General features: G+C 37.2%; 1 protein-coding gene across 7 annotated transcripts; it reads right to left on the bottom strand.

The window, feature by feature from the left end:
- Positions 1 to 23826, bottom strand: LOC132815637 (heterogeneous nuclear ribonucleoproteins A2/B1-like). Of its 7 annotated transcripts, none has more exons than XR_009644683.1 (12): positions 23653 to 23826; positions 21004 to 21117; positions 19975 to 20121; positions 18853 to 19063; positions 18080 to 18181; positions 17524 to 17601; positions 17375 to 17437; positions 12011 to 12124; positions 9460 to 9579; positions 6183 to 6245; positions 4418 to 4630; positions 1 to 2203 (listed from the first exon to the last, which is right to left on the bottom strand). XR_009644683.1 is itself a non-coding variant. In XM_060824594.1 (11 exons), exons 1-10 carry the CDS (start codon positions 23656 to 23658, stop codon positions 6205 to 6207), a joined length of 996 nt encoding a protein of 331 aa, XP_060680577.1. In that variant the 5' UTR covers positions 23659 to 23826; the 3' UTR covers positions 4640 to 5821; positions 6183 to 6204. The 7 variants fall into 7 exon arrangements, 4 of the variants coding, with proteins under 4 accessions (XP_060680577.1, XP_060680581.1, XP_060680578.1 ...); XR_009644684.1 differs by having other exon boundaries at positions 3579 to 4630; XR_009644685.1 differs by lacking the exon at positions 9460 to 9579.
- Positions 23827 to 24152: the final 326 nt, after the last annotated feature.

The raw sequence follows: 24152 nt of genomic DNA on the forward strand, positions 1-24152 counted from the left end.
AATAGGTTCACATCTTTAATATCCATCCATTGAACAAGGATGCAAATACACCATGTTAAAAAAATGTTCCCTTGTCAGCTTTCATGACTGGATCCAGTCCACTACAGGAACCTTGTTCATCAAAAGGACACAGATGGGGAGTATTTTGTTCCGTTAATCGAATGTTGGATAACAGTTAGCCATGCATTGGGATCTTGTTCAGATCATCTGAAATTCGGTTATTCGAACGCTGGATAATCAAGGTTCCTCTGTACTTAGCAAGCTGCCACATACTGTCTCCCTCATGCACTCACTAGCCTGCCGACATTCTAGGAACCCTTGCTCAACTTCTAATCTGCAGACAGCATTAAGGGTAAACAGTTCTGTTCTTTTACAAGACCATCAAATTCTGAACATTTCAGATTGAGATTTATATAATTTATCTAAAAATTGCAACTCCAGCTAAATCATAGAAAGTCTATAGATTACACTGTGCTAATGTCGCAACGAAGTTTGTAATCAAACCCAGTCTTGCCTTTACCTAGTTGTATTAATTAGGTAGCTACTTAATAATAGCATATAAAAATGTTTATATTTGTCTTGGCTGAACTCAGGCTCCTGAATGACATTTCAGACGCTACTTGTGTGACTGGTCATATTTATGTCCATCTAAAGAATGGCAAGATCTTAATAACATAACACCTTTAGCTTGTTAAGGCAGAACCTTACTTTCCAACATTTAGTTGGCAATAGCCAAGAATGTTGTCTGTTTCTGACTCCATAGTTAACTTAATATTTTACACGTAGTACACTTTGATGAAACCATGATTTTAAAGGAGGGTTGGAATACTTCTGTGCCTTGATCTTGTGATTCCAGTCACAGGTTTGAAAGAATTGTTATTTATGGAATCAATGTACACACTGCACCCCAAACTTAGAACACAATTTTGAGCCCAAGTTGACAAAACACCTTCTACACCAGCTTCTAAGCTGGATCCTCTGCAATCCAAATATGAACCACATCTGTTTACCATTCTGACTGAAAGCAATTTTATTTTGTTTCAGTGCAGTTTATGAACTTTATCATTGCCTATAGAACCTATATGCAGCAGCATTAATCTACTAAAATCAGTAACACTTAAAACCAAGGTAAAGTAGAACTGACAAGTTTCAATTTATTCTCACATGTGGCAATGGTCATTTCTGATTAAAAAAATACCCACTTGTTTACCTTGTTTTATTTCTCAGATCCGTTGTTCTCCTTTATGCAATATAATGGCTTTAAAATTCACTATGCCCGTGCCATTGAACTCAGACAGCAGATTCTAAGATTTTCAAATAATGGTGTAATGACCAATGGAAACTTTATGTATTTTACTGAATCATAGCACTAACTCTTGAAGCAAAGCCAAATGACATGGAAAACTGGACATTCAGCTTACGCATGAAAATATGCATATCAAGGAAAATAAGCCAACAGAAATTAGCATCTGTAACAAGTGGCTTATTACACTAACCTCAGTGCATGAGCAGAGTTTTTTTTAAAAAATGTGCTTTAAGTCCATCACCAATAAAATATTGCATTTCCATCATTTAATTTTCTTTAAAAATAGTTCTCAATTCCACATCCAACTTCAGACTTTCTGTTGCTGTGATTAAACATTTGAGGAAGATTACAACAGAAAAATTTCAATTCACTTTTAATAAATTTCTTTTGCTTAACTGAGGTTCTCAGTTCACATTCACACAACCCGCTTTGAGTTGTGACTGTATAAGTAGGTTTTGTGTAAATTGCACACTAAAGCAAACTAATGGCATTCAACTGGCTCTTTGAGGCTGTTATCACCACTATTCTATTCAGGAGCTGAGCCCATTTGAAACACTGCCTGCTGCAAAGACTTCCTAATCTTAGTCTTAATTTTACCTTTCAATCCTCAACCATTATTATACTCTGGAAACTAAACAAGCTATTTCCAATACCGCTTTCTTCACAAGGTTATAATGAATTCTAACATTTTCATCCAAACAGGCTCCAAAAGTGCCAGTTAATAAATGAGCAGCAATAACAGTGAATTGAAACATCCCTTGGAATTTAGCATTAAGTAAACTGGAGCTCTGGTCAAAACTACCTTTTAAACCTGTCATGAATGAAAAACTATCAATTTACTGAACTCAGCATCCTTGTCAAAAAACATCCACAATCCATTGAATTCCGTATCAGCTCCTAGAAAGGGAGAAAAATATTATCACAATCCAAAATGTAAGCTTCACATTTCATAGAAACGAACAGAAATTAAGCAACTTCAGAGCGCAAAACTTGGATAACAAACATAGAGAAATTTCTTCAGTCAGAAAGGTTGTGAATTATACGAATTCTCCAACCAGAGGAATGTGGACGTTCAGTTATGGTGGAGATTGAGATTGCTCGGCTTTTGGATACGAAGAATAGTGGAATACAGGGAAATCAGGTGGGCAAGTGGAATTGATGCTGACGATTGTGGCACAGCAAGCCCATGAGTTGGTACTTCTATTCCTGTTATTAACTTCCTTCATGGGGATTAAAACACGAACTATCCTCATCAGGCCTGAATCTCTTACGCCAATATCCACTATTGGAACAGGTCCAACAGGGATCACTGGTTAACAAGATCAAGAGTCTCAGGCCATGCTTCAGTAAGCTAGCTGTGATCATGAAAATCTAGTCTAAGTTAGAAAATAAAGCAGGAGGGAATACTTTTACAACTGAATTTATTCGATCTCACTAGCCAGACATGTACGCTTTACAGCTCACTCCACTGTAAGTGTTGCTCCTCAAGTCATCAGCCTATCCTCAATGTGAACATATCAAACTTGAATGCATAAAGTTCATACTCTCTTTATAAGGCTTCACTATCCAAAATAAACAATGAAACATACAAACATGTAAATTAGGAGGCAGCGGACACTCAGCCACTTGAGCCTGCCCTTATTTAATAAGATCATGGAAGATCTGATTTCTCCACATTCTCACTCACTCTTCGTTCCTTGCTTTTTTAAATTTGTTCATGACACATGGGCATTGCTGACTAAACATTTATTACCCACTAAGTTAACTCAACCACACTATTATGAGTCTGGAGTGACATATAGGCCAGGAGCATTTTTAACAATCAACAGTGACTTAGTTCACCATTAGGCTTTTTATTCCAGATTTGCATTAAATTCAAATTTCATCACCTGCTGTTTCAACCCATGTGCTCAGAATCTTAGCCACAGTTCTAGATTACTAGTTTGGTGAAATTACCACTAGACCACTGTCTCAAAGGTACCAAGGAACTTATCAAAGGGGCTATGAAACAAGAAATGGGATTCAACAAGTTTCAAAAGATACTTGTAAACCTCAAACCACAATGCTATCGACTTCTTTTAGATTGAAGGATACCCTGTTTACAAAATTGCCATTTAGAAAACAAGCTATTTGCCATAACCGCTCATTTACTAGCTTAGATTGTCTCTGCACGTTACTGCATATCCCATTACTGCAACTTTTAAATACCTAGCAATCAACCAGTAAAATTAAAAGTTTTACATAAATCAATTTATTAAATCAGATTACTTACAGATCCTCACATATTTTGTCCCTTAGAGCCTCATTTCTAGGCAACCATCTGCTAGATACATATAGGGAATATGGAAGCCTGGCACTTTGAAGCAGGAAAGTAAATAAAAAGGACAACTACTTCTGCAAAAGAACATATTAGAGAGAGGAGCAGAGGTTTGGAAACTAAACAACTTTTGCTGGAGGAATTTGAGCGCTAACATTACTCAAAAACACAAATGAAAAGCAGCACTGAAACCTGAAATATTTAGCACTTTTGCCAGCAATAAAACAACTTGGGGGCTGTAAAGTTAACTGATCTGTATTTTGTTGACTGAACTAGGGTACTGTGTTTGTTTCTTCAGACATTTTCCGATCTGCTTAAATTTTATTAAAAACTTAGAACCAACCTCAATCGGGCACACATTATTAAATGCAGAATCTGCACAACATAACTGGTGAGAGCCAGTTTCTAAGGAGGGAACCTACTACTGAAAGACAGCTTAATATAAACATTCAATTATCTGCTTGACACCTGAGCTAATGGAGCAACAATGTGCATTTATTAAAGTTAAAATCAGACTTCTGAAAATTAACATGAACTAAAATTTGCTTAAGTAGTCATCTATATTAAATGTCAACTTTTAAAACAAAAGCAATATTTTCATTACAAAGATTTTTTTTCCATATACTTTGCCTGGTTAGTGATCTTCCAACTTTGTCTCATTAAATTGGCAAGTATTAATTAGATGTTTTCAATTCTGACATGCTGAACCCCTTCAGTGCCATGTTCATCAATTCACTTGTCACTGAATGCTACATTCAAATCACCACATATTGGTCAGAGCTCTGTACACTTACCTACTTCTGTAGCGAACAAAACTGATCATGTAGCTTATAGCTTAGATCACTGCCTTCTCCACTGTGATTTCAGTTCCAGTGCAGCCCAGACCAGTTGATAGAGGTCAGATGCTGGCTGAGGATGGTTCTGATCACATGTGGAATGAAGTCTGGCAGCTCTCAGTTTAAGATCCAATGGACAATCAACACCCAATCAACTTCAGATACTATAACCTTAAATAGCACAGAAAAGGTAAACAGTTAGGCACAAGGATACTACACGTTTTTAGCTTTGTGTCAGCTTTAACCTTGCACAACGGGAATCTAGTGTATATAAATTCCTACACACCAAAGATGTGGTACTACAGAACGTACTTAAAATATAAAAAACAGACAATCCACTATATTGCTTTGAACTATTATTGTATTGACCACCTCTTCACTTCTGTAAAAGTAAAAAAACAATTAAATAATATCTTACCTACATGATGAGGTTTAACTGATGCTTAGCTCTATTCTGCTCTACAAGATAGATCTGTTTTCGTTGGCCTCCTCTTTAAATTTACTGCAGTTAAAGCTTTTGTTGCATGAATACCGCTCACTTTATAAGGATGCTGGCTGATATTAGGCTTCTTTGTCCAGACTTCTTGCGCTAGACCTGTTTTCTTGAAAGTGTAAACCATTTGCTGTTTAACGTCGGATCACGCCTTTCCTGGCCGATGAAGTAGCTGCTGTATCTACAGGATCTAAAGATTTTGATTCTTGGAGAAACAACTCAGTTCTAACAGTTTTTAAATTGAGGACTTGAAGATTCATCTCTGCACCTTTTGTCTGATTAGTAGTCCTTGCATTTTCCTAGCTGTGTCAAACACTGAATATTTCATCCACCCATAACAAATCTACCTAAGAAAACAATTACACACCCCCTTTTCTTTTTTTTTGGGATTTTATTAAAGTTACTGTGGACATACAACATTTTCCAAACTCTACACACTGCAGATATTTAACATAGAAAGGCTGAATATTATAACTCCATGATCCTGGTTCATAGCTCTCAAAATTCTCAGTGCATCTAGGAATATTTAAAATGTCAAAAAATCCCCTCAAACTCATAACAATTCCACATTGCAACTTAAGAAGAACACTATAAAGATACTACAGCAAAGAATTTTTTTTTTTTAAAAAACTAGAAATCTGTCTCCAAGGCATCTTTACAGTCCTTTCTCCACATCAAGAGTCCGCTCAATTAAACAATCCCAAGAATTGACAAAATGGTTTTCTCTGCCTGTGCTCTGGAGTCTTCCGTCATCTCACTGACTTATGTTCCGCTGAGATAATTTTTTCCTTAAAATTTTGCTGAGAGAATAACCTGCAGCTGTCCTGTAAACTCTGGGCTCTCATCCTCCCCTATTTATATAGTGATGCCTGTTACAATAAAATAGAGGTAAACAGTAAGCAATTAATCATAAAAATCCAATTTCACCATCTATTTAACATTGAAATGGTACAAAACCCTTAAGAATGTATGTCAAATGAACCTTTATTTCTAGAAATAAAGTTACTTAATTAAACTGTGGCTATATTCTTCCCCAGACAACCTGCTACAATTATGAATAGTTGTGCATTGTGGAATAAGCATACAAAGAAGAGAAAAGTTCAAATTACTTGAAACTTCAGGGTTTCAGGATTCAAATATGCAACAGATTTAAAAAAAAATTAAATCTTCACTACCAGTACTATACACAGAGTTAAATTCAGTAGTAGCACAAACAGATCATATACTTACCCTTGGAATGGGTTTTGCTGAATTAATATCTGTTACGTCCACCATATCCACCACCATAATTCCCTGGGATCAAAGGTTATATAAAATTAGATCAATACAATTTCATTTCAGACAAAACGCAAAATTTTAAAATTATTCAATATTCCGCATTCATTTTGCCTTTGGTACAGTCAAAATTCAAAATCATTCATTCAATGATAAAAACCTCAATGGGATTTTGTTGACAATTACCTTGTGAAAGTCATTTGCCCCATGTTAGCCTGGAATTCTTTACTTACACTGTCATTTGCCCATTGGTACACAATAATATATTATGAATTATCAACAATGTTTAAATATGTTGGATTTAAAAAGCAATGCCTTCAATAGGCCCTTAAAAGAAAACCTAGGTGGGTCAAAGCAGAATAATGTCTACTTTTGGTTTCGATGCTAAGGAACTGAGTGACTTGAAATTTCACAAACATTTCAAGGATTTACAGTTGAATAGGATTAAACTCCAGCTTTACCAAAAAAAAGTCAAATACTTAATAATATCCAAGTCTATTGAAAAGAACTTTAACTTATACATGGGCACACTCAGCTTTCAAACAAAACTTCTTTATAAAATAAAAGTTTCAAGTTAAAGCCTGGTTTGTAAGTAACATTAAGCATAAAATTCACTCTGTTGGGGAAAAAGACTTCAACTGGCAGAAATGCAAGGCAATCTAATTACCTTCTCTCAACAGGAGTGCAATTCTTTGATTATATTCTAGACTGGGAACACGAGTTGAAAGACATGAATTCACAAAGCCTGAGTTAAAAAACATGATTTATGTTATGTTACTGAACTAATTTGTTATGAAGGTTTCAGCTCGAGGACAGCAATTAAAACACCAGCACACTCCACGTAAAAAGGAAATATACTGTCTGATTGCTGTAAGCCAACAATCGAGAGAAAACAGTTTCGAAGAATTTCAGTTGAGCTGTAAAGTCAAGTATATCAATTATTCATGCCCCGACTGATATTTGCGAGACCAGTATCACCAAATGTGATGGCGGCAACATCCAATCATCTACTCTTCATTGAACTCTAGCCAATCTTTACATTTCGTTTTCATTTTTACCTTTATTAGATTCACCACTCATTTCTGATGTAAATTTGTTGCATCTTTCTTTCTTCTCTACATAGTTACTAATAAACTAACCTTTTAGTCAACACCAGAGAATCTGTTTAAATTGGCTCCTCTAAACCATAACTTCATTTGGTCTTTTAGAAAGGAAGCCACAAGGGAAGGCATCCCAAACTAAATTAACCTTTTTGCAACCAACTGTGGAGATGGATGAATAAAGGGCAGTTAGTTTGATGCTGCTCAATTGAGCATTTGATATTTAGGGTACCTCATCAGGAACCATAATAAATTCAGGGCACTTGACCAGGGACTAGCCATAACAATGAACAAAATTCCAAAATTTAAACAATTTCAGACTAAATCAAACGAATAACATCCATTGCTAAGATTTTAAGAAATTATATTATCAAAGTGACAATATTTTCTTGTATACAGGTTACTCAATGGAAAAAAACAAGTTTGGTGGCCATAGTTAAAGACAACAACTGGAATATTAATATTCAATTTTTCAGCCAATCTTAAAAGCATGCTCGGATATATATGTACCATTCTTTTTTAAAAAAGAAAAACCCTTCCTCCCTTCAGTCTATAATTTGGTCTACTTCAACCATTATTGCATTTATGGTCAAGTTGTAATCCTTAGTTTTAATTATCTCTAATGACTACATAGGCTTGATCCAATTTTTTTTAAATCTAGTTTCCCCCTACCTTGAGTAAATGTTATGAAAGTGGAGGTTTATCATTAACAAACTAGAAAACTCCGAATTGTTTCTATCAGAATACAATCACAAAATAAAATCAGCTCCTTCATAAAGGTTCCATTCTGAAACGTCAAGACATCCCCAGAATACTAGTAGCTTTATTGATTATCTGGTATTTGTAAAGCACATGGAGTTGGAGCATTTTGATCATCTCGTATGCTTTGCCATTCAACAGGATATGGATGATCTGATCATGACTTCCATCCCACATTCCTGCATTTGCCAATAAGCATAGATGGTTGACTAACAAGACAACCTTTGTAACAATATTTAATAACCCCATTTCCATCATTTTTTGTAGTACTCCAAAACTCTCAACTCAGTAAAAATGTTAATCCTAAATGGGAGACCTTAACTTTAAAAGAGTAGCCTCTTGATCGCATCACTTTCAAAAGGGTAAATCAGAAGATCTGCCATGTCATTTGCAGGATCGATGTCTCAACAAAATCCTATCCACTTTGCTAGGATTCTTCACTATACATGATTTCTTTATTTGAAAAATGAGAACGTATGAGTTTTAAATGCAGATCACATTAACTTAATCATTTAGCCTAACATTTTTTCCCACTAAATAAAATGTTGGTGGAACAGAGGATTCCTCTTAAATCATACTGCACTCAAAGCTAATTCTGATTTTCTCTCCACATTTGCTGCCAAACCTGCCAGCATTTTCTGTTCGGTTCAGATTTCTAGCAACCACTGTTTTGTTTTGATTCCTTTTGCATTATGTTAGACAAGGCAAGAAGTGCACGTTCAAAAGTTTTGTCCTGTAAGGACAAGAATAGGGTGGGACATGAAGAAAAACAGATCAACGATATTTTCATTCCTGATTACTGTTTAGTGATGCCAACTGAATTGTGAACAATGGTTGACATCATGACTGCCTCAGCTGTAATCTCCCCATCAGACCAATTTTCTCCTGCCACTTAACTTCACATTCATCGGTCAAGAATCACTTCTCCCTCACAAAACTACCAGTAATTTATGATGTCAGAAATATGGAGGGGCAACAAAGAACAGAACAAACTAAACTTGTAAAATGATCAGAGACATCTCTTCAACATAAAACTATTAACACTCCAGAGGTGGCAAAAGGGAATACTGCAAATCCATAAATGGAGGCTGTTTCATCAGGTCCATGTTTGAATCACAGCAAAACTCAAATATGCTCGTGGTTGGAATCAAATCATGTTGCTCTAACAGAATAAGAAGTCTTACCCTATCTGCCCAGGAATACTGACAACACTTACAAGTCAAAAAAGTGTTCAAAGTTTTAGCTTCCTAACAGTAATACATTTGCTGCTTGACCAGGGTGTAAGTTAAAGCAAGTACTCAATATTCTTAAGATAATGAATTATTTAAACCACCTCTACACTGATTTCTGCCATACATTAACTAAAAATATACCTCCATACGGTCCACCCATATTTCTTCCTCCATAGTTTCCACCTTTCATTGGTCCAAAATTAGAGTTCTGATGATGGTAGTTCCCAAAATCATTGTAGTTCCCACCTCCTCCAAAATTTCCTAGGACATAAAATACAGATCACCAGGTCAGTTATTTAAATCCTACATAATCTATGCCACCACAGGAACCCTTCACTATCACTGAAATTAGTCTTTACTGTTGTCATTTAAATTTGACAACCACAAATCCAGTTTCATTTCTCCTCACATTAAAAGGGAATGATATTTTGCTGTTCTACTCAAGGTCCTGGAACCATAGGCAGGTGTTCAAATTTCATTATAGCAGATGGGCAACTTAAAAGTTAATTAACTGAACGTGGAAAATTAACAAGTGACAAATGCACTGACCATGAGACTACGATTATTTTTTCCAACAATTTGCTTCCCTGAGAATTTATGGAAGAAATTATGGCACCCTACCCAATCTGGCCTATATGATCCTTAAAATTGACTTGAATGGCCCTATAACATGACATACCCAACTCTGGGAAAAAAAGTCAAAGAATAAAACACAGACCACCTGTTATCAATCTAAGCACCAAGCACAAAAGGACACCTGGTACAAACTAACAGCCAGCTCACTTGATCCTGAAAATTCTAACAGAGAACATATGCCACAATGACTATGCAAGTAAAAGCCTGACATGGTTTCCTTTCCAGACAGGTTTACTCCATCATCATCTTAACGTGCATCCTGTTCCACCAACAGGTCAGATCCACCAAAGGTCTATACTAGTTTGCAAATGATAGGACACACCATTAGCATCCTCAACATTGACTCCATGTTGAAGTGTCAGGGCCTTGAGTCAAACAGTGGAAGAAACCTTTGATGTCAGGTATTATTGCACCTCATTTAAGGAATCGGTGTTCTTACATTTTGAGTGCCAATGGTAGCTAGAATGTACTCAAAGTGAGGACGTTCACTTGGAGTAAGCTGTTAACACTACTGCTGAATAAAATATTCGAGTCCTAAAGGGCACATAGTGGTCAGTGATTACTCAACAAACACAGTTCACACAATATCTGACAAGATCATTTGGCTGAAGACATCACTGCAGTCTTGTTACAAATAAATAGCTGATGTCAGAGATGAAGTGAGGCTCCATTTGCAATGTTCAGAAAACACAGTAGCATTTGCCTGCATGCAGCAAGACTGCGACGAGGTTTAGGCTTGGGTTGATAAGTGGTAGTCAACATTTGCATGACATAAGTGCCAGACAATGAGTATTTCCAACAAGGGAATCTATTCTATGCAGAGGTTTGACATTCAATAGGATTAGCAACCAGAAACTTAACCAGATAGATCACACAAATACTGTGCTGAAACTTAGGTCAGAGACTTGGAATTCTACAGGTAATAACATTTACTTGAAGTGTAGTACTAACATCACAAATTGCTCAGCACCAGAAAAGAAAAAAAAACCCAGCCTACTTGACTGGCAATCACCAGTGTTGCATTCAACTCTATGTATATCATTTACAAGTAACCTGACAGTTTCTTTCGATTCACGAGAGCAACAGTACACATGTGCGGCATTTGCAAGATCCTCAAGTCTCACACCACCCAACTTGGAAAAATATCACTGTTTCTTTAATTCTGCTGCAAAAAAAATCACTAAATTGATAAATGACACCACACAACTGCAAGGGAGCAGCTTACTAACTCCTTCCAACTAATCATCCATGGAAACTAATGCCTGCTTCACAGACATACACGAACAGAGTTTAAGACACACCAAAATACTTTTGACCAACTGAATAAATTATACAGCGATAAGCAAATCAAAACTCAAGCACCAATATGCGATTTTGTTTTGGCAAACTTTCATGTATACATTTAGATCATTCCAAAAAAAAAATTACATGGCACTCAGGATTAGTGGTTACAAAAATATTTGTTGTCTTTCTTCATCCCAGCCTCAACATCTGCAATCAACTATATCCCAGAAGTGCCATCCCACACAGAAAGCTTTGGAGCAGAACTGCCCTGGATCACCATCCAGCTAAATAAGTTTACAGATAAACCTATTTTTGATGGGAATAAGCAAGCATCTGACCATTAATTCCAAGTAGCAAAGCTAGCCTTGTGTTTGCTTGGAGTTCAAAAATGTGCATTTGAATAGAGGTTCTTCAACTTTTGTTTCAGGACCATACTTTTACCTCCTTCAATTAATTTCATATCAGGTCCTTTTCCATCCATCAATAGGAATAAGGGTGACTCAAGTACAACCCTTTCTCCAACTACTCCTACATTTTTTCCTACCTTACATATCCCTCCTCTGATATTGCAATTTTTCAGCTTTAAGCAACCAAATTAAAAGAAGTTGACAATGCTATTTGAACAAACTAGAGAAATTGGCTTTCATTACCATTCTATACAAAAATTTACGCATCTCAATGCACTTAAGGCTGCAATAATTGTTGTAATGTCTGCCCCAATACCATGTAATTCATAAAGGTTTGTCGAATTTCTTAGCAGTAAGGTACTCACCACCATAATTTCCACCTCCATCATAGCCACCACCATGGTTACCAAATCCTCCACCAAATCCAGGACCTCCACCGAATCCTGGACCTCCAAACCCCGGTCCTCCAAAGTTACCACCTGGAAACATAAAACACATACTGAATATCTCATTCAAATCAGTTCTAATTCTCACTGCATTGCGTGGAATCACAAGGCAAAACGATACAAGACTCACAGTCGAATCTGTTCATTAACTTATTTCCAAAGGAAGTGAATGCAGGCTTGAAATCAAACAAAGACAAAGGCACAAACATGCAAAAATGCAATTATTTTGCATTTAATTGTACAGTTAGCACTTACTGTAAAACACCTTTGAAAATTCTATAATGTTTAAGTTTGAAGCCTCAAAGAATATGACCTGACGTCCTCATAAACTAGACTGACTAGATTAGATTACTTTGTGTGGAAACAGGCCCTTCAGCCCAACAAGTCCACACCAACCTGTTGAAGTGCATCCACCCAGACCTATTCCCCTACACCTAACACTATGAGCAATTTAGAATGGCCAATTCACCTAAACTGCACATCTTTGGGCTGTGGGAGGAAACCGGAGCACCCAGAGGAAACCCACACAGACACAGGGAGAATGTGCAAACTCCACACAGACGGACGCTTGAGATGGGAATTGAACCCAGGTCTCTGAAAAATGATTTTTCTATACACCTTGAAGGCACACTGGTTAGCACTTCTGCCTCACAGCACCAGGGGCCTAGGTTCAATTCCAGCATTGGGCGACTGTCTGTGTGGAGTTTGCACATTCTCCCCATGTTTGTGTGGGTTTCCTCCAGGTGCTCAGTTTTCCTCCCACAATCCAAAGATGTGCAGGTTAGGTGAATTGGCCATGCTAAATTGCCCATAGGGTTAGGTGCATTAGTTAGAGGGAAATGGGTCTGGGTGAGTTACTAATCCGAGGGTCGGTGTGGATTGGTTGGGGCGAAGGGCCCGTTTCCACACTGTGGGGAATCTAATCTAATCACAAATATAGATGTAAACCAAGCATAGGACTTCCACTTTGACAATTTGCTGTTCAGATGACAACAGGACCAGATGGTCAATTGACATAGGCCTACTCTGATATTCAATAACATGACTATCTTCCTATCCCGCACTTAGTGAGCAAAAATGAACTGATTCTTAACTTGAATATACTCAAACTGAGCAGTCACAGAACTGTGAAGTGGGACTCAAGATTCACAACCCTTTGACCAAGAAGGATTTCTCTTCATTTCAGTCTTGAATAGACAGCACCTAGAATATTCTAAGATGGTCCTCCTAGTGGGGCAAATATACTCTCAGCATTTACCCCTATCAAGTCCTTTAAAGATTTCCTGTGTCTCACCTTTCATTCTTCTAAATTCTTAAGGAGCTTATAACAATATCCTTCAAAATAATCCTTCAATTTCAGGATTCAAACTGGTCATCGTATGTGCCACTCTTCTTTGGGTAGAACAACCAGTACTATTACTATTTCCTGTTTCCTCCCCCCGCCACCGTAAATTCTGCCTATCCATTCACCATCTTCACAGCTTATTTCTACATGTAGCTTTGCAATAACATAACCCTGGATACATTAGAATCAGCCTAATTTAAGTCCGTGAAAAGTTGTAAACAGCTGAGACCGAAACATTTGAGGTACTCCACTGTTAAACCAAAAGACTAATCTCTTTCCTGTTAATCCATTCACTTGGATTAGGATTGGTTATTTTCAAGATTTTTGATCAAGAAATTCTTGTTGAGCACCTTAACGGAAGTCTTACAATATGTTACGAATCCAACTAGTTCAACACCATATTATCTTGATAGGCATTATATAAATATAAGTAGAAATAGGTCATGCAATATAATGTCACAATGTGCTTCATAACAGCATTATACAATACACGATAGATGTCATGTCAGACAATACTTTTATACATCTTAAAAAGGAAGCATGCAGAGCAGCTAGGCAGCAAAAATGGTATGGGGAGTGAACTCTGGACCTTATGACCTGTCCACTGAAGACACAGCTAGCAAAGATCGAGCAACTTAAGATGGGGAGATGATAAGTCAAAATTTGTAAGGACAGAGCATACAGAGATAAAGTGGGCTCTGGCCATACAGGATTTTGAAATCCCCGAAGATGATTAAAAAACAAGATCTTGCACAACCAATGAAGGTCACTGAACACAAGGGAGGGGAGACGTGAAAAGTATTTTGGCTGACTTTAATTTTATCAAATTTATCTAAATTTTATATAATGAGAGAGGACTAGTAAAGAAATTATTAGAATAATCAAGCCTAAAAAGTGCAAGGCAGGAATGAGTGTTTTAACAGATGAGCTGAAATATGTGACAAGTTAGAGGCCAACATAGACAATGCTGTGACTGTGCCTGGAAACTCATCTTGGGACAAAACGTAACATCAAGTTGCAAACAGACTGGTTTAGCCTATTACCAGGGAGAACAAGACAGTCAGAAGCTAGGAAACAGTGCAGAGCTGCAACAGCGACTTCCTTTGCCCCAAAATTTGACTGGGGAACATTTCCACTCATTCAATACTGAATGTCACACTAGCAGAGGGATTAAAGAAAGGTGAAGTAGAGTTGGGTGTAAACAGTACATACAAAAGCTAAAGCTGTGCTTTTGAATATCAATGAAAAACTGTTAGATGAAAACTAGCAGTTTCTTAGCAATTAATTGCCACATCCCATTTTCAGTATTTCTGCCAGCCATTCAAGTTGCTTCCTTTAGACAAATGGCACCTTCAGCCACGTTTGAACAACTTTTCCAATTGGACTTCTATTTTTTTTGCTATCAATATTGCCAATTTAAGTTTTTCTAATTCAAGACATTTCAAAATTGCAAAATCCCTAGAAATCACAAAGTGGACAAAAGTTGTCCTTTTGGCAATTCAATTTGAACAGAATTTGAGAAAGTGAGCATGTATTCTAACATGAGGAATCTCTGCTTTTCAAATTTCCCAACCAAGAAATGATAAAGCTTAAAGATTTTATGTCTTAATGATTAGAAATGTCTAATTTCTCCACTTTTCACATTAGATGCAATACTGTATATTCCTGGAATTTAAATTGTCTTTATATATGCCTCACAACTTAAAAACGTATGGGTCAGTAGGTTGATCCACAGAATAAACAGCCTTAAAAAGAGTTAGGTTTTCCACAGTCAGTGCCAAAGTACCCAATCTGAGTTGGCAGTAATTGAACTGTCACAACTGACACCAAAAAGTAAGTTTTTTTGCTGAGAATGTGGACAGCAGATGGAAAAACAGCACAAGTTTATAATACAAAGGACAACTTAAGTGATCATTCTGCAATTGTTTTTCATTATTGTCCTTGTTCCTCTGTATTTTCCTTTTTACAATATTGATCTAATTCTCCTATAAAAGATTCCATGTTTTAAAGCCTTATCTATCTGCTGGAATGAAACACTGACCTGATAAATTTTAAAAATAAAACAAATTCTCCCAATATCTCACCACCATCACTGAGATGTTTGCAAGATTTCTTTCCCCACTTGCACATCCATGGAATCATGTACCTAAACCCTAAAGGTTTCTACTTGATCACAACAGTATCTATTCACTCAGATACATACTCCCCAGCCTTTCAACCCATAGTTCACGTCTTCTGGAGTTTCCATCTCTCAAATATCTGCTCATTTTATTAAGCTACTTCATTAAAAATTATAATTCTCCTAACTGCCTTTGTTAGAGTATTCACAAGTATTGCACTGGCTGTATAGCACTGAGGTTGAAAAAGAGATTCAAGTCCAACTTTAAATGCAAAGACTTTTGCAGCGATTCTGTGAAAATGATGCTCAAGCCCAAATTATGTACAAATATAAAAGCGTAAGTTAACCCAACATTAAACTCTGCAACACATTTCTCAGCCAAATATTGACCAGAACACCAGTTATGTTTTTTAAAAATATTGCCACAGAATATTTTACATCAACCCAAGTAGGTATATGGGGTCTCAGTTTAAGTGTCTCATCTGAAAGATGAAAGAGTCAGTTCTGGTAAAATGTGTTTCTTCAATATGAATAGGCTTTAACATGATTGAAGAATTTAGACCAGTATCTGTAAAATACAAACATTACTTACCTGGACTGGCCATAATGCAAATTTGGCACCATTAGTTTAAATGGCATAGCTATTGCGCTATTTTCTTTAGCGCAAGATGGCACTAGAACAAAACTACATAAGAACTGACTGTACTTCCAAAAACATCACACTCACTGAATACTGCAGAGATGTTATTACAGGTTTTTATTCTCAAACCCCAGAGTGTAATTTGGAACATGTGACTCAGGTAAAGGTGCTTGCTGTGCTTCCTACAACAAAACTACAGTTCAGGAATGTGCTTTACAGTCTTTCGGTGGTATGAAATGCACTAAATACAGATCTTTATTTTGTTTTGTTGGTTTCCTTCCAGAACTAACACAGGGTTTTTCCCCAATCTACGAACGTTTGACCTAAACTTACAATAATGATCTAGTATGGGAGTGCAATTTTAAAGATTGGACATACAAACATTTCCCAAGCTTATGAATAGCTACTTTATGATGTCCAACATTCTATTCCAATTTGTGTATAAGTTGACTTGCAAACAGACTCAAGAACAAAACTCATTCACAATCCGATGACTCCTTGTATGCCCAAATTTAGTGGAGGAAGATTGAAAAGTTGCGATTATACCCCCCTTCACAGCTTAGGGAGCACACCTTCAGGGACTGATGACAAACTTGAGATCTGTTCTTATTTTCCTAATCATTTCTAATATCTATTTCGCATCTTCTGGTACACCTACTTTCTCACTAACGTTCCATGCAGATATTACACATTTCCATCCCAATCATTTAGTGGTTATTTTCCTGTCATTATTTCATAATTGATCATCTCTTCATTTTATCCTTTGTTTTTTGCTATCTATCCACCTCTCTCACATACACTATTCTCTAAAAGAGATGATATATTCAGCTAAGTTTTCACCAAATAGCCAACCAACACCGCAACGCAAGTAACAGACATGGATGAGTGCAGAAGGCGCATTCTTTCAACACCCTGCTTACATAATTCCCGATGAAGGGCTTTTGCCCGAAACGTTGATTTTACTGCTCCTCGGATGCTGCCTGAATTGCTGTGCTTTTCCAGCACCACTCTAATCTAGACTCTGCTTACATAATCCAACAGCTCATGAATAGTACACAGGCAAAATGCAAGAGGAATCCATGGTTAGCCAGTTAGAAAGCAACATATTCAAAAGATGGAAGGCCTAAGAGGAGAGAGGTAATGGGAAGAGAAACAATGAGAAACTTTTAAAAAAAATACCTCCTCCACCAAAGCCATTGAAACCAGGGCCATCGCCAAAACCACGGCCACCACCAAATCCATCTGTTAGGGAAACAGACAGTTTTAACAATGTTAAAATAAAGAAATATTTGCTTATTAAAATACACAATTATATCTCCAAAGCTTACTTGGGCCACCTCCGAAGTTACCTCCACGCCCCATAGGAAAATTGCCACTTCCACGAGGGTCACCTCTAAAGCCACCACCTGTCAATAACAATATTATATCAATTTTATTTTAAACTAATGTTACTGAATGTTCACAAAATCAGAAGTTCAGTTAATTGAACAAGCCTTATCACAAGGTCAAAAGGTTATGTCTGAAATTTTAACAATTGCTTTGCTATTTTGATCAAATGCTTTAGGAAAATGTTTTCTGCAAGTTTAAATGTGCAAGTTGACATAGTCTAAGTAGAAGACCATAGGACTGTGTCTCATATGTGAGGGAGAGAGAGCGGGAGAGAGAAGACTGATGGCAATTTAACCTGAGAGTCACAGACCTAAGGAAGGAAAATTTTGAGGAGAATCCTTCGTGGTAACTTCAACCAATGTGAGAATTGAACCCACTCTCCATTGCAAACCAGTCACCCAGACAACTGAACTAATTGATCCCCCCGCAAGGTTTGACCAGAACCATTCTAAACGTTAAATGATCAAGATGTCTCAACATGGTCAAAATACATACCTCCTCGTCCTGACCTGTTACTTTGTGCCTCCAATATTTCTTGACGTGACAAAGCTTTTCTTACTTCTGCATTATGCCCATTAACGTAATGATATTTTTGAACTGGAACAGAAGTTTACAACAGTAGTTACACGTTTACAGCTATATGGTACTGTGGCAAATTTCACGTTGACATGAGTATGCAACTACAAATACAAGCTACCGATACGTCAAATAAAATCATCTGATTATACAGTTTCAAATACCGCTATTTACAGAGCTCTCCTGTATATTCTATTTTGAGCAGATGTGCTGAGTTATCACAATCTAAAAACTGAACCCAGACCACACATTATTTACAATCATGCCTGTGTTGTGTGCCATTCTCCAAAAGTATTAATTTAAGGCTCCAAGTTTTGTATTTAACTTTCAAAGTCTCACCTCTAAGTTGTGGAAATCCCCTTATTACCGTTACCGTATCACGAAATCTTAGCATTCTAACATCCTTGCTCTGATATTCTGTCTCAAAATATCTCCATTTCTTTCTTCCTTTCATTCAATTAAAGTTCTCCTTAGTATCTCAAAGAATGACCAAACTTTACCTTTTATTATTAATTTCACTTACGTATAATGCCTTGATATATTGCCTTATTTGCTAACCAAGTTGTAAGTACAAAATGTTATTCTTTCAGACTAAACAACCTTTTCTCAGCTTCCAATTAATTTCAGTGGAGATTGCTGATGCGCGTGCATGTGGGGTAGGTGGATGGGGGTGCATGTGTGAAGATACTTACGGACTACTTTGTCCACTGGATCATGGTCATCAAAAGATACAAACGCAAAACCTCTCTTCTTCCCACTTTGGCGGTCTGTTATTACTTCAATGCTTTCAATTTTTCCATAGTTCTTAAAGTACGCTCTGAGGTGATGTTCATCAGTGTCATCTTTTATTCCACCAACAAATAGTTTCTTCACAGTCAGGTGTGCTCCTGGTTTCCCAGATTCCTAAAAAAACAGTGCAAGCACTGTCAAATACATTCTCAAAATTAATCCAAAACAACCACTGCATCAATAAATGCCATTTTTCTGAAAATCCAAAATCTTCAATTCTTCCAACTGTAATTGGATATTCAAGTCACCTAATCAAGAACAGGAATCATTTCTATTGTGAGGCATTCTCAGACATTAGTTTGGAGAAACTAGGAAATGAAAAGCAACAAACAGTCATCATCTTAAAAAAAAAGCAGAGAACCACCTCTGAGCTTTGAACTTCAAAGGGCATTTCACCACGATCACTCAAAATTTACATATGTCCTAACTACTATCAGTTTCTGGTTAAATGACAGCACGTTAAAGTTTTTTTTAAATGGGATGGTGTAAACAAGTACAAGTCTGAAACAAATAATGTAGAAAAAGGGTTTGAAGATTCTTGAATAAATTTTGTCTAATTAAGAAGGAAGACCATACTTAAGTAATCAAATATCCTTGTTCATCAATAGTCCAATTCAAAAAGCAGGAATACACAAACATGACAAACTCTACAACTGTGACAGAATACAATATGAAATTCTATATTTTAGTAGGGAGTTGGTGTTTTAGTAGCACATGGGGATACCCTTGTGGCATGTAAAACTACAGAAAGCAACTGACCCAAAGAAAGTACTTTGGAAATACTTAAATGAAGAGACTGCAACATTAGCATTTCTCTCATGGACACAACATTAGCATCTCTATCGTGGCCAACCTTCCTCAATCTAAACAAAACAACCAGAATTAACAATGAGAGTTGTGCTTGCTCCACCAATACACTGAATGCAGATATGAGATTTCTGCACAGGAAAATGTACAAGATGTCCTTTGTTGCTTTTTAAATTTGAAACATTGAAATGATAATGCTATCATTACTAAAAATTTACTTCTCTTGCAACTGCTCGTTTAGGCTCCACAACACGACCATCGATTTTATGAGGCCGAGCAGCCATTGCATCATCAACTTCTTCAGCTGTAGAGAATGTGACAAATCCAAACCCTCTTGATCGCTTGGAAGGAGGATCCCTCATGACCTGCAAAGTTGATTACTTGTAATTTCATACTGCAACACTTGAATACAATTATAAAAACAAGTATTATCTTTTAGAATCATTGAATCCCTATGGTGTAGAAGCAAGCCATTTGGCCAATCGGGTCCATGCCAACTCTCCAAAAGATCCCACCCAGACTTGCCCCCTACCCTATCTCTCCATTTCCCATATGGCTAATCCACCTATCCTACACATCCCTGGTCATTATGGGCAATTTAGCATGGCCAAACTACCTTACATGCACATCTTTGAACGGAGGGAGGAAAACCAGAAGACCCAGCAGAAACACAGGAAGAATGTGCAAACTCCACAAACTCATCGGCCAAGGTTGGAATAAAACCTGGTACCTGGTGCTGAGAGGCAGCAGTGCTAACCACTAAGCCAGTTTTGAACACCAGTATATTAACTAAATCCAGGAACATCATCTAATCTAGACACAGTTCAAGAGCTTCCTTTTAAGCAAGTCATCAATTGCTGACTTCTACTTGTCAGAACTTTTTTCACCAGAGCAACTGCTTGGCAAAAGCAGCTAAATATTAGGAAAACAGTAGAAACTGATGCTTCTGGCCTTTTGTGTATTTCTTAAAAAGCAGTTATTCAGTATTGAATAATCAATAATTTTAAGTACAAACACAAGTTTGAAACTGAATGTATTTCCATATAATTTCTTGACTATTATAGTTGGCAATCTACTCCTCTTGCCCAAAATCACATGCCCAGAATGAAGACATTAAGTTTGAGAAATGATTATATCATTACCACTTGTCTTAACAAGGTCAACTGGTCATTTTCCTTCTTTTGCACCAATAATTTAGTCTCAATAATCTGATTTGAACAAACTATATACGCATTTCCAAAACTTACCACACAATCTGTGAGCTTTCCCCATTGCTCAAAATGGCTTCTCAAATTTTCTTCAGTTGTGTTAAAGCTGAGACCACCTATGAACAGTTTGCGATACTGCTCCTTATCCCTATTCTGGAGAAATAAATATTTTTAATTGTGCTTAATTTGACATGGCATTCGTCCCCTTTTAATACCAAGGCAACCGAACATTTAGCAAGCTCAATGGAAATTGTATTGTACAGCAAAGGACAGTCGGTCTGGGGCAAAAGCACTTGGAAGCATTTCAGGATGACTGACAAAAGTACAATCATTCTGTCATCAGTGAGAGGGGAGTGAGGTGCAAAAAAATTATGATTCAAGGTAAACATTTCAATATTTACTTGATAAAATAGAGTCACAAGCTTTTCAGTGCTGTCAAAATCCTTCCAAATCACCCACACAAGACCACAGAATGAGAGGTAGGAGAACAATTTCCTATGGAGTCAACCCTTTTGACAAATCCTATATGAAGGACAACCCTTGATATCTAAAAAGGAATTTTCTAATAGTGGGGAAAAATAAAGAGATTTTAAAAAGCAAGTTTAAAACGGAAGACTTCAGGGATTTTACAAATACTCCAGCACTTCTATCTTTCCGGGATCAAAATGAGAACACAGAGCTCTCCCTCAATTATATGTAGTCAAACTGCTTCCTTGAGACATGGAGTTCTGGATGAGTTTTAATTGTCTGAAATCAAAGACTGCTGAACAAGTTGAAGCCCAAAGCTTTGGCCCCTGCAAAAAAACTCAGTTCCCTCACCAATTATCCACCCCAGCCAGTGCAAGGTGGAACAGAATTTATTTCTATTTAATACCAAACTGAACTTCCATCCTCAATCCAACACTGTACACTTTCAAATCTGTTCTGCCCTATTCCCTTTTTATAAGATCCCAAGAACAATATTTCTCACACAGGATGAAAATGCAACAGTTATTGTTGATAATCCAGTATATTTTTAAATTCATACATGCATATGAATTAAAATTATATAATCCTGGATTACAAGGGATATTACTATTATCTGTGGGCTATCATAAACCACCATCTTAGCATTAGTGAATTTAAATTATCCCATTCTTTTCATGGCATGTGTCTGCCTTCCCCTCTTCCCATCTAGACTGCAAGGTGACCGCCTCCTCCCACAATACGAGGGAAACTCACTCCGCCATTCTTGTTCTCTCTCCTCATGACTGCAAAAGCTCACATCTTACTCTCAGGGGCACAAATATATCTGTAGCCTAATATACAGTACCCTCCAAAAAACAAATGGAAAGCACCCAGGCTCTTTACAAAACAGAGGAGAATTTGCATTTATATCATGCTATTCAAGATTGCCAGATCTCCCAAAATGTTTTAGTCCATGATGTACAAAGTAAACACTACTGTAATGCAGGAAATTTGATTGTCAACTTACAGACAAAATTCTCAAAATGTGATGACCAGATGTTTATGATTTTGACAAAGAATGCATGTTAACCAGGAGTAACTCCATGGTTATCTCAAAATACTAGATTTTGTTTCCAAACACCTGACAGGGCAGACAGCACCTCAGTTTGAAATTTCATTCAAAAAGATAGTTCTTCGGCAGTGTAATACTGGAGCACCAGTCTAATGTGATGTACTCAGGTCTTACATTGGGACTTGAAGCAGGTATGTAACTCAGTAAATACACATCCATATCTCCTTTTGGTCTTCTACACAGTTCAATGAAACAACAGTAAGAGAATAGTGTTGCAATTCTACACACCTCAGCCCTCTGGCCATATGGATTTAACAACTTCAGTACGAATTGTTGTTCATGTTGGGTGAATGTTGTCAGCACTTCTCAGGAATCAGTGAGGAGTGCATCATGGAGGCTGATACTTGATGCAAAAACCCTCCAATTTACTTTTTTTTTCTTCTCCTAGTCTCTTGCAGTTTATTCTCTTTTGGTAGTTTTGTTTTTGATGATGTTGATGCTTTTAATCCTATCAAGTGACATTCCCAAGATGTTTCTGAAATCATCCTTCCTCTGCAAGGCAACCTTTACCCACACTCGCCTGTCACCCTTCAGCAAGGCTTTTTAAAAGCCTCTGGAATGACTTACAACTGCGTAGAACATGAAATGCTCATTCTGTACTTGCCTTCCACCGACTCCCCTGCTCAGTGAAGTGCGTGTGCTGAAACTTTTTGGTAGTGGAAAGAGTAAAACCTCCTGGATAGTTCAGTAAACTCATCACAAATATAGAAAAGTTGGAGATTACCGTTTATTAGAAGATTGGGTTCAACCCCTGAAATGTTAATGAGCGTTCAAACTTCTTCAGGAGGAGGAGGACAAGTCTCTCTCGGGATATCAACTGGCAAGCTGACAACAAAAGTGTTGTAAAATAACAACAAAGACCCGAGAAGCGCAGATATCAGTGATCTAAATTCAACCCCTAATATATGTCACCTACACTCGACTCGTGTTCCCCAACAGAAAGGGTTACGTCCGCGAACGGGCTCCGATTAACCACCGTTATTAGCGCGGTATCCCCGTTTTCTTCTACCGCCACAGGATTTCAGATCAACCTTTCAAAATAGTACACTGAGAGAGTAAAAAAAGATACGCTACGCCACCTCCCGACCCTCATTTCTTCTATCCCTTACCTCCATCCTGCTCGAAAAAATAATTTTTAAATAAAAAAACGCTATACTTCAACTCAAGCGCTTCGTAAATAACGTTATATCGATTAAAAATGGCGTTTATAGCTAAAGAAAAACGATTAAAGAGACAAGCTGCAATCCACAGCCTCCTCGACGCTGCCACCACCAACGCCGCTCAACACTTTCTAGAACCTTCTCTCAGCCACACAAAATGGCCGGACGGTTATCACGTGACGCCAAGTCGCCAACGGCAAAGTTGGTGACGAAACCGGGAAAAAAATTCAGAAAGTACAATAAAATTTGTTTATACCACGGTTCTGAAAAAAATATTTCTAAAACAAATGCCGCCCTTAATTGAAGACAATAATTACGCCCACCTCGGGCTTCTGACGGAAAAAGCCGAAACGGCTTCGGGTATGACGCAACTTAATTTTTAAAATCGAATTTTTAAAAAAATATTTCATAGTCATTCGTGTTTCGTAAGACGTTATATTTTGTTCCAC

Source organism: Hemiscyllium ocellatum, chromosome 5, assembly GCF_020745735.1.
Source record: "Hemiscyllium ocellatum isolate sHemOce1 chromosome 5, sHemOce1.pat.X.cur, whole genome shotgun sequence".
NCBI lineage: Eukaryota > Metazoa > Chordata > Chondrichthyes > Orectolobiformes > Hemiscylliidae > Hemiscyllium > Hemiscyllium ocellatum.